Raw genomic sequence first — 13,041 nt, forward strand, 5'->3', positions numbered from 1 at the left:
CAGTCGGGTGATTATCAAATTGTCTCAGATTATTATTATCAATTTGGCGGACTATTCCAGTGACACCGTCTGCGATTTATCAACAATCAAGCGACGTGATTGAACCAGACATGAACATTATAACATGCTTTACATGTGAATAATACATAATTGAGTTTAAATCAAGGAGATTTCGCTAAATTTTGTACGGCTGTTTCCTTCACTCTCGTCGATCTTAAGTTTCTTGTTCAGCAGAGTTTTAGCTCAACTCTGTAGCCGCTAAGAGCAACGCTTGCAAAGGTAAACAAAACTTAGACACCAATTTTTTATTTTTACAGTAGCTTAAAGCCTCACTTGAAACTATTATATCATTTTGATTCTCTGTTTCCAAGTTCAAGATAAATAGAACTGAAGCTCTCAAAGTGAAGGCAGACAACAAGGTTATTTATTTACTTATCGTACACTACAACTCTTTTTCAATCAGCTCTGTTTCTTGTAGGGACTGTCAATGCTTTTATTGAATCAAAAGACGACTGCCAGCCGACACATGGGAAAAAGGACTTGTGATGGAAGTTTTCTTGGAACAGGTTGACAACAGAGTTACAGTAACGGCTGCTTTTTCAAATAAGGTAAATACTTCAGTTATCTGCCATATGAAGTGGAAGCAATGTGCAGATGACCCAGCTTTAGTTTCAATTATTTCTAATAATTTTACATGGTAACAAGACCATATCCCCTTCACCCCTTCACCACAGGTCAAAATTAGCTTCAAAAGATATGTTCCAAGTGATGACTGAATATTAATTTTTCCAGTCTCTAAAATTAAACCATATGAGGTTTCAATTTAAGAAGTGTTTTACTGAAAATGTATTCCTACTTGTGAACAATAACTGGTAGGGTCCCAGGTCTAGATTGCAATAGACATGGGACCAGTGCAACTTAAATTTTCTCACTAGTGACCTAAGTTTCTTGTTTAGTCTCCACACTTTGGTTGGAAAAATATAATTCCCTTACCTTTTCAGTTCCAAAGGGGAGCCAAACCTCAGAGCCTTGAATTTTTGTACTTAGAGGCTGTACAAACCCTTACTTCAAGGAACTCATTGGTGAATGACAAAATCATAGGTTACATACTATGACCCAATGTGATGATTACCATCAACACCTGCATATACAACAGGCTGTGAAGATTCCTACCGACCTCTTCTGTGAGCCAAAAAGTTAAAAGGGAGGGGGAGGGGGAGAGGTTTCCACCCAGGGCTTCAAGGTTCTCTTCTTTGCTCACTATAAATAGCTTAAACACCATTAAGAGCTTTGTTTTTCCTCACTAAAAACAAAATTTTCTACTGGCAAAAGCTGATAGGTATTATTTTGGATTTTTAATAGCATCTGACTGTAAATATAGGGAATCCATTTACAATTGTAAAATTTTGTCATTCATTTTATTTTTCTTAAAGGACCCATTTAATGAACCTTTTCATAAAAATCAAAAAGGTCAAACTTTGCCTAGAGAGCCATTCCCCAGGGCGTGAAATTAACTTTTTTTTCTGATAGCCACTTGGCTCCTAAATTCTTCAAAGTGGTAGCCAATTCAAAAAAAGTTGGTCGCCATTTTCAAAGACAAACAAAATCTAGATAGACCCTCCAAAATTAAGTTAGGGAAAAGATCTTTAACGTGCTACAAAGTGGACACTAGGATGTATGATATACAACTTTCAGGCTCGTCTAAATCCAAGATGGCATCTAGTTATCGATCGAGATGCATGTGCTACGTTTTGGAAACAAACTTAACGAGGAAGTTTGCCGCGGATTTATCGTTGCAAATTTATTTAATTCACTATATCTCTTAGTAAGGTTATGATGAAACGTTGTAGTCGCCAATTTGGCGACTAACTTTCAGGATTTGGTCGCCAAAGTGAAAAATTTAGTCGCATTGGTGCCTGTATTAGGCGCAATTTCACGCCCTGTTCCCTCTCCCAAAGTAATGTATTGCCAATTGTTTAACAGCTCTTATGCAAGCCGTCCTGGCCAATCTTTCAGCTTCACCAGGAACTCTTTTCAACCTTGATGCACTGTTTTTGTTGGGCCAAGAGAGAAAATTTAAGGAATAAAGCTTCAAGGATAAAGCTTAAAGATGATGTATATTACAATTTTTAAATAATTATAAGCCCTTTTCCTAGGGTCCTTTAGGAAAATGAAATGAATTACAAAATGTTTCCAACTGTGGATGAATTCTTGACATTTAGGGTCAGTAGCTTTTGATCACCTTTTTTGTTTAATAAATTGGGTTACTTGTCCCCTTTTGATTTGTTTGGTCATTTTTGTAAGTTCTCAAAGGTTACCAAATCTAACTTAATTATTACAGATTCTAGTGGACACAAAATCTCTCATCAAGCATTCCTACCAAGAAACACTTGACAATGCCAGCAATGGAAAATGGATATTATGTCTAAAATATCTTGGAGATGATAAAGTGTTAGACACTGAAAACAAACTGGCTTCAGGATGTTATTACTTGATTTGATTATTATTGTCATTAATATTATTGTTGTTTTGAGGTTGTATTTTTAAAACAGATAATGTTGCATTTGCTGTAAACTTAAAGGAACTACATTGTTTCACTCTCTATGAAGGTAAAATGTTACCCTCTTTTTTAACTGCTTTTTGTCAAGTTTTTTAACATAGATTTTTTACCCTTTTTCATCTTTAATACCTCTTGTGAGTGATATTCTTTCAGTTACCTTTGGTTTGCAGTCAGTTAATGATATAATAATAGCAGACCTAGTGTCCAGCAACACATTATTAACATCCACTACATGTCAGTGTACTTACCCCTTTACATTGTACTTTCTTGAAAAATAAACAGTCTTTAGATTGTTTGTAATAGAGACCTTAAGCAAACCACCATGGCAACAGCAACAAAAGCATGGCCAGACAAAGGATTCAATGGGCACACAAATAGCTCAGTATGTACATTTTCAAATTTTATTTATTTCTTATCTATTCTCTAAAACAAAACCACATAAATCACCAAAACTTGTGTGGGCTAAGAACAGAACCTCTGATGGCAAATTATTTACCTCTCATTGTTTAGAACTTGATCCTGCTCTCTTTTGTTATGACAAAGATGATGTCTTGCTCTGTTAGAGAGGGTAATCACATCCACCATCCATTTAGTGGACATTTTTGTCAGCTTGCCATCCTGATTTCTGAAGATCCCTAAAGATTTCTGTGATTCACTCTCCACTTAGCTGGCTTTTTATCTAATCAACATTAGTTGAAGACTGAAGAACACACCCTTTTAAATTTAATTTTTTAAAAAACCCTTTTTTATTTTGTTTTTATTTGTGGGAATTTAAGAAGTAGGTTTTACATTAGTTTTGAAAGACCAAATATATATTTCACACTCAGGCAACCCACAATTTATACTCTCTTAGTAGGGAAGGAAATTTGTGAAGCACCTCTGATATTAAATTTTTCTTTCTGTGAAGTCCTCACCACAAATTAATGTGTATTTTTTAGATGGAAAAAATCCACTCTGAAATATATTTCTGATTAATTTTTATTTCAAATTATCAAGTTTTCTTACTGTTACAACAATCTTCATGTAAAGCCAGATTAATTTCTTCTACCTAGGAGGGACGTTGATGTTTTTAACTAGTTTGTGATACAGACTTCTTTTGTTGTGTCTGTGAAAGGTTGCTTCTCTTATCCTTTTGGTACTATTTTCATGGCTGGTTTCACAAATCTGGGATTCTTTGTAAATATTTTAACAAATTTGAAGTTTATGTTATTGGAAAATACTTTTTGATAATTTCTAAATTAGAAACATATTTTGCTTTTTGAGTCTACAGCATTTCAATTGATAGTATGGTTACAGCATCAAGAGCTGAGATGAACAACTAAATTAGTAAAGGTTTTTTAAACTAGCTTTTATGAGGTGCTAAACAGAGCAACAAGACTTAGATTGCACTTCCTTGCAAGAATTTTGAGTTTTCACCCCATTGTCTCTCCTCATGTTATTAGCTAGAAGTTGTTCATTTAGTTTTTTCCATCCCTAAGATGACAATATAAATTCTCTGCACTGTTTGTTATACATTTATTGGAATTTTAGCTTTCAGAATTTGGTGTTAGATCAAGCAAATACCCACAGATGTTAACTATTATTTTTCTCATCACCTTTCTGCTTAACAATGCATTGTATTGTTAGTAGAAACAATTTATTGAACACCTCTGGGAGTGAAAGGGTTTTTATTGTGGAGGGGGGGGGAGGTTAACCTAAATATATAACTTCTCATTTTTATGTAGACGCAGTCATTATGTTGCTGTAACATGCATTGAAATGAGATTAAAAGATTAGTTTCATTAAAATGCTTGGATGCACAGGAATTGTTATTACTTGGTTTTTTAGACCAGGATTGTACAAATTTTTTAATTCTTCCTTATTAAGTGTTAAGAAATGATATAAAGACCTGAAAATATTACAGGAAATAAAAGGAAAAATAAAATGGGGGAGAAGAAGTCTCTACTATTATTCCTAAGCTGCAACAAGTGGTTAATTCCAGGTGGAAATCTTTATGATCTTTTGCTTCTTGTTGTTCTTTTTACTTAAATAATTCCTCTCTGTTTCCTGATCTGATTTCTTTTGTTTAATTATTAGTTTATTTTGACCCTCAAGGTCTTCTGATCTCATAAACATGAGATCAATTACATTTTCATTAAATGTTCCACCAGACTAAGTTTGGCCAAAATTTTAAATAGGAGGATAAAAACTTTTTCACATTCATTTCATGTCTGTGACAAATTACACTTTGTAAGGTATTTCATCATTGGTTTTAGGTGTGGAGTGGAATTCTGTTTTTTATAATTGGAAGGAGAAAATTAATAATATGGAATATGAGGAGGGTTTTAAGAGGAGTGCTGCATACCTTCCCTTACAATTTTTTGACTATACCCTTATCCCCTGTTCAGGGTTAGAGGATTAGATCTTCTCTACTGGACTTGAGGCATTTTTCTTAGGTAAATTTACTATATTTTTGTCCAATATTGATAAGGCTACATTTCCCCTTTTCTCATGGTTTTTCACTTTGGTTTGATTATTTTAAAAACAAAATGTAGCCATTCTTTAACAAAACTGCAACCAAAAAATAACCAATTTAGCAAGATGTTTTATCTGAACATTAAATTATTGTGAACAGGGTAAAGAGGGTGGATGGCTAACTGTGGAATGACAATTACTTCATTTCATAAACCCTCTTCTAGAGAAAGCCTGAAGCCCACTGATTGGGTGAAACCATGGTTTGGGTTACACTGTGTTAATAATAAATGGCCCTTTGAGTCTAACCATTGGGGCTCAACGCATCACAATGAGTAAATATCTGTTTACAACATTTATTCTACACTGATAAATGTGGTGGTTCTGAATCTATTAACAAGCACTGGTAAGTTAAATTGTCAACTATACGTTGAAGCCTGATGCCTCATCTTCAAATTCTGCTGTGCAACTTATTGACATTTTCATTCTAAAATGCTAGTAACAGTCCCAAAATGGCACATTTGTTAAAAAAATACACTAATATCTACAAAAAAAATGCAGAAACACCAAAAGATTTCTAAAAATTAGTATGATAAAAAATCTCGCACCACTAACCTATAATAAAAGCTTTTGACTAAGGCACGACGATTTGAGTTATAATTGTTTTTTGCGGTACCACTCGAACCGGATCGTTGCGATCGAAAAAAAAAAGAAAAAACAGCCAAAAAGAAAAAAACAGGTGTTCTACCAAGCAATTTCTACTGTATTTACTCATCTGATCGCCTTACATATTCAAACATATCTAAACAGGTGATCAAAACGTAAAGAAAGATGGAGAGAATTTACAATCGAAACTAACCAATCATAAAATGAGAAAGTTTCCTGAGAGGTCCGAGATTTGTTTGTTTTCTCTGCAGGAAGCTTTGTGTTTTTACTTAAATCTAATTGGTTCGTTTTTAAAAAAAGTTTGACATCCTTTGTTCTCAATAAACATGTTCATTGGTTCATTTTTCTTCATTTCGATCCGGTTCAAATAATCTCGCTGCTCTGAGCACTTTACAGATTAGTTTTACATTCATTCACGCGCTGAGTCAATGGGTTGAAATTATCACTGAGTTACCTCACTGCTATTTTGAATAGTAAGTGGTTCAAATAATTTCTTTTTAGTTTTTAATTGGAATTGCTGAGGCCTAAAGAATTAGCTCACACTTAGACTGACTATTGCTTAGTAAATTACGTGCCTTTTGCTTACCTGCTGCTGTGATGTTTGTATTGTATGAGAGGTTTAACGTGTGTAGCTGACAGTTGTTGTTGTTGTCGATGGCGTCAGCCAAGTGCTGTGCTCCAATGTCTGAGATGTTATTGTTTGAGAGGTTTAACGTGTGTAGCTGACAGTTGTTGTTGTTGATGGCGTCAGCCAAGTGCTGTGCTCCGATGTCTGAGATTTTATTTATTGAGAGGTTTAACGTGTGTAGCTGACAGTTGTTGTTGTTGATGGCGTCAGCCAAGTGCTGTGCTCCGATGTCTGAGATTTTATTTATTGAGAGGTTTAACGTGTGTAGCTGACAGTTGTTGTTGTTGATGGCGTCAGCCAAGTGCTGTGCTCCGATGTCTGAGATTTTATTTATTGAGAGGTCTAACGTGTGTAGCTGACAGTTGTTGTTGTTGATGGCGTCAGCCAAGTGCTGTGCTCCAATGTGTGAGATGTTATTGTTTGAGAGGTTTAACGTGCGTAGCTGACAGTTGTTGTTGTTGATGGCCTCAGCTAAATACTTTGCTGCTTCATCTGTCAATTGATTTCCTGCGAGGTTTAACCAGCTCAGTTGAGACTCCCTACATTTTAACAGTTTACCAATCTCAAGACAACCTAATGGACCAATGTTATTGTTTCTCAAATCTAAATGTGAAATTTGTTGAACATTAATTACATTTACTAACGAAGAGCAATCAACAGCTGTGAGGTGACAACGAATAAAATTTACACAATTAAAGTTCATTTGTTGAAGTTTTCTCTGTGCTTCTGACTTCATTCTGCTATTTTCGTTGAAACATTTAATTAATGTTACTGCTAATTCTTGTTCGTCCTCAGTCGGCCAGCAGGTTACTTTCCTTTGCTCTTCATTCTCTGTCCACTGTTCGTTGTAGTCTGCGCTTTCTCTTTCTTCAGTTTTTACAGGAAGAAGGTCCGTGATAATTTCAATTGGTAGGTGAACTTTATCCTCCATAAGTCCTGCCAGAAACTGAAAAACCAGCTGCCATTTGCCGTTCTTAATGTTCTCGTAAACAAAGTTTCTTAATTCTGTTTCATTCAAGTCGCTCGCCAAGTGCATCGCAGCGAAAAACTCTTGCATTGTTAGGTGAATGAAACAGAATTGCTCCTCGTCTTCTAACGCGGCACGACGATCGGGTAAGCGATGAAAAAGAGCGCTGTCTTGCATTCCTTGTACTTCCTTTCCTCCGAGGATCAGTTTTCCTTCTTGGATTCCTTCAAACGCCACTCTTCCTAGTTTCTTGAATTTCTCCTCCACCGCCAAAGGCAAATTATCTGACAGATAGTTTTTGCGGGTGAAATGTTGATCGCGGAATTCTTTCGTGTGTTTGAAATAAAACACTTTAACCGCAATCTTGTATATCGTGGTTAATTTGGAAGGCAGGGTAACACTGCCGGAACTTTCGAACTGCATTATTTCTGACAGACTTGAGCACATGATGAAGCTGTTCACAGGGATATAACAGAGCGAAAGTAAGTTCATGTTGCTGCTGATGTGTCGCCATAGCGTTTCGCCTGCTTCCTTGTCATCTCCAGCGAATTTATCGATATACTCTTTAATTTGCTCGGTTGAGAAGCCAAGGATTTCAAAGCTTTTGTCGAACTTCAGATGTGCGATGCCTGATAAAGCCGTAGGTCTCGTAGTCGTTACAATTAAAGCATGTTTAAGAAGTTTTCCGGTCACAAGCCACTGATAAAGAATTTGAAGCGGCTTTTTATCTTCAATGCTTCTGGGATAAGTGGACGCCGCGGTTATGCTTTCGTTATGTTCGATTTCGTCGAATCCGTCAAAAAGCATGAGAACACCTTCAGGGTTCCTTTGAAGGCGATTCCAGACCTTGTCATCCATGTGACGTGTAGGGTAATACTCGGACTGAATCAACAGATCCTTGAGGCTAAGGTTTTTGGCCGAGTCGAATCTTCTGAATTTTACGAAGAAAGCAGCATTAAAATGGACCTGGGCACCTGATGTCGCTTTGAAATCTTTATTCAATGCCCAGTCTCTGAGAAGTTTGATACAACATAATGTCTTTCCGATTCCGGGTCGACCGACGATTAAAACTTTCTTACTTTCCACATCCAGAAGGTCTTGCATGCTTTTCGGTTGTGAGTTTTCGTCGCGCGACCTTGGATAAACTTTGAGTTGCTCCTCTCGGTTTTCAGTAAAGTCATGCGTTTCTCTGTTCTGAATTACCACCAGGTTGGTGTAAATCTGATCGAGAGTCAAATTTTTAGCTGTTGAGTGGTCGCCTGGATTACCTACAAAAGGTGATTGGAGTTCTAAAAGTTCTTCGGTCTCTTCAACAATTATTTTCTTTGTGCTTTTGATGAATTCTTGAAACTTTCGTCCATCTAGGAGTCGGTTGAGACTAAGATGGGTTGTTAGAAACTTCGAGTCTTGCATGAAACTCCTTTCAATGCATGCCCGTGATAAAAGGTAGACAGTTTCAACCAGAATGCCAGCGACAAGAATTCCATTCACCGTAAGGACAGCGTACATCCAGAATGTTTTCTTTTCCGCTCGTTGATTGTGACAGTAGTGTAAAGTAGAGTTTTGGGCGTTGTCAGATGAACTCCTTGGCTGAGTGGTTCCATCGGTTAAATAACAGTTAAACTTAGAGGAAAACTTCAAAGGATAAAACAACTGTGTTTGTAAGATGATGAAAATAACTCCTAAAACAATTCTTATCGATAGTTGAGAGCAATAAGCGATAAAAAGCTTGTTTCCAGTGGATGACGCAGTGTCTTGGTCGCGCAGCTGCCTCTCTTGATCACCGTTGCGGTTACCTCGTGACAGTTGATCGACTTTGGATCTCACTATTTGGGAGTAAATAGCGCATACAAGTGCAATAAGGACAAAATTGATGATCACGAAGCCAAACATAGGAAAACCAAATTTGTTGTGCTGCTTCATATATTTCTCGTAACATTCTCCACGGACGACGTCGACGTTTTCACTCTTCGCTCCGCCACAGCGGAAATCAAACCTGGACTCGCTGTTTTCCATGTCGACGAATATGGCAAAGAATATTACACTGAGCAGGATCCAAAAACCCACTGCCACATAGTGGACTTTGTTGAAAGTTTTTGGCTCCAAATATTCTAAAACCTTTTCCATTGATACTGTTAGTATCGTTACTCACTTTGTTAGAATGCTGATCAGCACTGGAGCTGTAGTAAACATCTAATGCAACCTTGGTCTATTTGTAGCGCATGATACTGAAAACTTGTAACCGTCAAAAAGACAATGGGTTCTCTATGCAAGTTATTGTTCTACATAAGAGACAGATGTCAGAAACTGAGACGGTTATAGATATCTGCATCAGCGCCAGGCATCAAATAACAGGTTTGCCTTTAATGGCTAAAGGGCGCAATTTTTTTTTCACATAACCACTACATTGTTCATTAAATTCACACTAGTGCAAATTAGAGAATTACCTTCCCCGAATATTACAGATTTCTAATTCACAACTGAAGTATTTCCCTTTCGTAAATTACCGATTTGAATTTATCTCATGAATAAAACTTGTTCATTTTGTGTCGTTTCGCAAATCTGGGTTATCTCATGGTTAACACGACACGCCATCTGACAAGTCGTATAAGGAAAAGGTCTATGTTTCCATTTCCACTTGGCATGGGGTAAAATATGGACTGGACTATTTTAAGCATGAATCATCTTTCAGTTGCTACACATTTCCCTTTTTGTATGTGACAAAACAAGCGAAGAAAAAGCGCGATGTCGTCATAAATGGTTTCACAAAATAGGGTGTTATCCAGCTGTCAATGAAACTCATGACATATCCAAGCTCCAGACGATAAAATTTTCCAGGCAGAAACGGACTTCTACGTTTTGCCGACGGAAAACATGGGCAAGCAACAGTAGTCGCCATAATTCCACTTCGCAGGTTTCGTAGGTTTTTACGCAAGAAGTGATTGGCAGTGGCCCGGGCAAATTGGAAACAGGCCGAGGGGAGTCGCGAGGGATACTTCGTCGCGTTTTCTGGTGTTGGTGATTGACTCCTTTGTTTGCGAAATAGATAAAATCCATATTTGCGCTTTCTCATATTGCAAATACAGCAGTATTTTTGCTCGATTCGAGAATATGGATTCCTCTTCGAAATCGTTTGCTGATGATTTTACAAAGTAAAGGTATAAACTTTAAAATTGCGATAGCGCTTGTGAATTCTATGCGCTGCTAGGTTGAGGGCTAAGGACCGGAAATTCTGTAATCTCGTCTGATAAGATAAATGACAAAAGAAACAGAGATAAATTTAGTAATTACATACTGTCTACAGAAAAGGAAACGTGAAGCAACTGATGATGCACAAGTCGACTCAAAAGGCGCACGCATAACTCAACAGAGGAGGATCGTAAACGCGATATCTTCAATAAAAATTTAAGTCCAGTGTTTACAAGGCAGTTTCGCTTTCTCGTGACAATGAAGAAACACCCAGCGCTGAAATATTGACTTACCAAAAACCAGTCGAAAAGCCGATTAAAATAATTTGTTCGATCAAATAAAAGCTCCATTAACCAGTAGTGCTCACTATTACAACCACCTCTCACCCCTCGTTTTTTATCTTTCTTTCGCTTAGACGAGCGTTAATTAGTATGCATTAATTAGCTGTCAAAGTAATACAAATTGAAAGAGGAGATTATTGCCCACGTTTTGTTATCATAAGGTCATTGCCGCCGACTCTGACATTTGCAGCGCTACTTTTGAATGGTAGCTTCTTGCAAAACTGTCAGCTTGTCGAACATTGTGAGGAAATTTCCTCCTGCGTTTGTCCATACGGCATGGGAAGAACTCAAATAAAGAAATGTATGGCACCTCCACTCTCTTGCAAGACGCAATTTTCAGGAAACAAAGACTCCCTCGATGTGGCCCATCGCAATCAAATACAAATAGAGTTGTTTATCGATAGCCCAGCAAATACAACAGTAGGTGATATAACATGTATAGACAGAAACGTTATCGTTGTACATTTCCTCACAGCCCGCACACTTTAACTTTATCTGTCAATTCGGTTTTTTCCTAACTTTTTTCATAATATTTTGATTTGGCCTGCAGTTGGTAGACTTTTGTCACTCTGACTGTTTCAGAAATTGGAAAGATATTTCGTTTCCTCTTAAGTCAATGGAAAACATCGAAGTCGTTTTGTTATTGTCTCTGAGAGGGCTTTCTGTAATTTTCGAAAAAGAAACAAAATGAAAGGATGTTATACGTGAGATTAACTCAAATCGGTAAATTGCAAAAGGAAAATACTTCATTTGCGAATTGGTAATCAGTAATTTTCAAAAAAAGGTAATTCTTTCATTTGCACTTGTGTGGATTTAATGATTCAATGCATCGGCTATGTGAAAGAAAAATTGCGTCCTTAAGTCATAAAAGGCAAACCTAATATTTAAAAAATTATCCAGCGTTGAAGCTGTGCTGTTTTGATCATCAATTTTGAGGATGGTGTGAGGTTTTCTAGCTAATTCCAAAGTGGCTTAGTGAAGAAAAACTAATGCAAATTAAATTGCAGAATACAATAAATTGCAGAATAGTCAGTCGAAATAGTCTGAGAGACTATGATCCTTTAAATCCTAAGAGTGACTCGTATCTAATTTCTCCCTACAATATCAGCCCTGAATCAAACATTAAGGTCATGAGAATAAAGGAAATGGTCACCAGGGAAGGAATCTTTTGATTGGCAAACAAATTCTCCTTGTCAGCATCTTAAGAAGTGTATAAAAACAGTGTGGAAAGGAAATTGTAACACATGATTGATTCAAGTCACGATCGGTTGAGGTTTTGCATCTTATCAATTTTGAGGGTGGTGTGAGGTTTTCTAGCTAATTCCAAAGCAGCTTAGTGAAGCAAGACTAATGCAAATCAAATTATTCTCGACTACGTCGTGAAAATACTGCCCTGTTTTGATCAATGTTATTCATCTTATCACGATCATGAAAGGTGTCAGGGTCTAGAAATACGTTAGCATGTCCTTTGTTGTTTGGTGGAAGCTCTATGCATTTCTGAGCCGAAAACTCGCCAATTAATTGCTCAACTTAGAGGTCATATATCCGAAAATATTTTCAATGAGATTTGACAAACAGCTTCCCAAGATCTAACCTCACCCTGAAAACCATGTGATCCTTCAAAAATCCTTCACCCACACCTCCCCCATTTACAGGTGATAAATGATGACTCCTCCCTTGTTTAGCCATAATTTTTCTTTTTGCTCTTTCCGATTTTCTTTGCTGCTTTTTTAAAGTTTCTTATGGCAACATTGTTGCAGCCAACTGTGTAAATAACAGAATAGTCAGTCAGAATAGTTTGAAATACTATTAATCCTTTAAACCCTAAGAGTGTCTAGCACCTAATTTCTCCCTAAAATATCACCCCTGAATCAAACATTAAGGTCATGAGAATAAAGAAAATGGTCACCAAGGAAGGAATCTTTTGATTGGCAAACAAATTCTCCTTGTCAGCACCTTAGGAAATGTATAAAGTACAGTGTGGAGAATATCCATACTGATATTAGGGTATCGGTGTAAAGGGTTAAGAAAATGGACGACGTCTTCCTTTTTAAGTCTTTTATGAGGTTGTTGACAGACTTGTCAATTCTGTTGCAGCAGTTTCTATAATTAAATTTATATTTTTAGTTTTCAAGAAAATTGTCCTTAATCTGAACGCAGACTTGTACAATTTTTCACGAAAATATATCAAGGAAACGATAGTGAAATTTTCATCGTAGGGTTAAGGTCTGGGGCTTAG

General features: G+C 36.8%; 1 protein-coding gene and 1 long non-coding RNA gene across 5 annotated transcripts in view; one reads left to right on the forward strand and one right to left on the reverse strand.

Moving 5' to 3' along the window:
* The first annotated feature begins 13 nt into the window (after positions 1 to 13).
* Positions 14 to 4,867, forward strand: LOC131789750 (uncharacterized). Of its 3 annotated transcripts, none has more exons than XR_010716126.1 (4): positions 14 to 279; positions 479 to 608; positions 2,342 to 2,946; positions 3,071 to 4,867. It is a non-coding gene; the product is annotated as an uncharacterized lncRNA (long non-coding RNA). The 3 variants fall into 3 exon arrangements; XR_010716125.1 differs by having other exon boundaries at positions 2,342 to 2,609; positions 2,843 to 4,867; XR_010716124.1 differs by having other exon boundaries at positions 2,342 to 4,867.
* Positions 4,868 to 5,353: 486 nt separating this feature from the next.
* The window catches only part of LOC131798780 (NACHT, LRR and PYD domains-containing protein 12-like), a 46,141-nt gene continuing 38,453 nt past the window's right edge, over positions 5,354 to 13,041 (reverse strand). For both annotated transcript variants that reach the window (XM_066160947.1, XM_066160948.1), the window contains exon 2: positions 5,354 to 6,294. In XM_066160947.1, the coding sequence (XP_066017044.1) occupies positions 6,202 to 6,294 (93 nt within the window). In that variant the 3' untranslated portion in view covers positions 5,354 to 6,201. The remainder of the gene's footprint in view (positions 6,295 to 13,041) is intronic.

This window comes from Pocillopora verrucosa, chromosome 14 (assembly GCF_036669915.1).
Source record: "Pocillopora verrucosa isolate sample1 chromosome 14, ASM3666991v2, whole genome shotgun sequence".
NCBI classification, from domain to species: domain Eukaryota; kingdom Metazoa; phylum Cnidaria; class Anthozoa; order Scleractinia; family Pocilloporidae; genus Pocillopora; species Pocillopora verrucosa.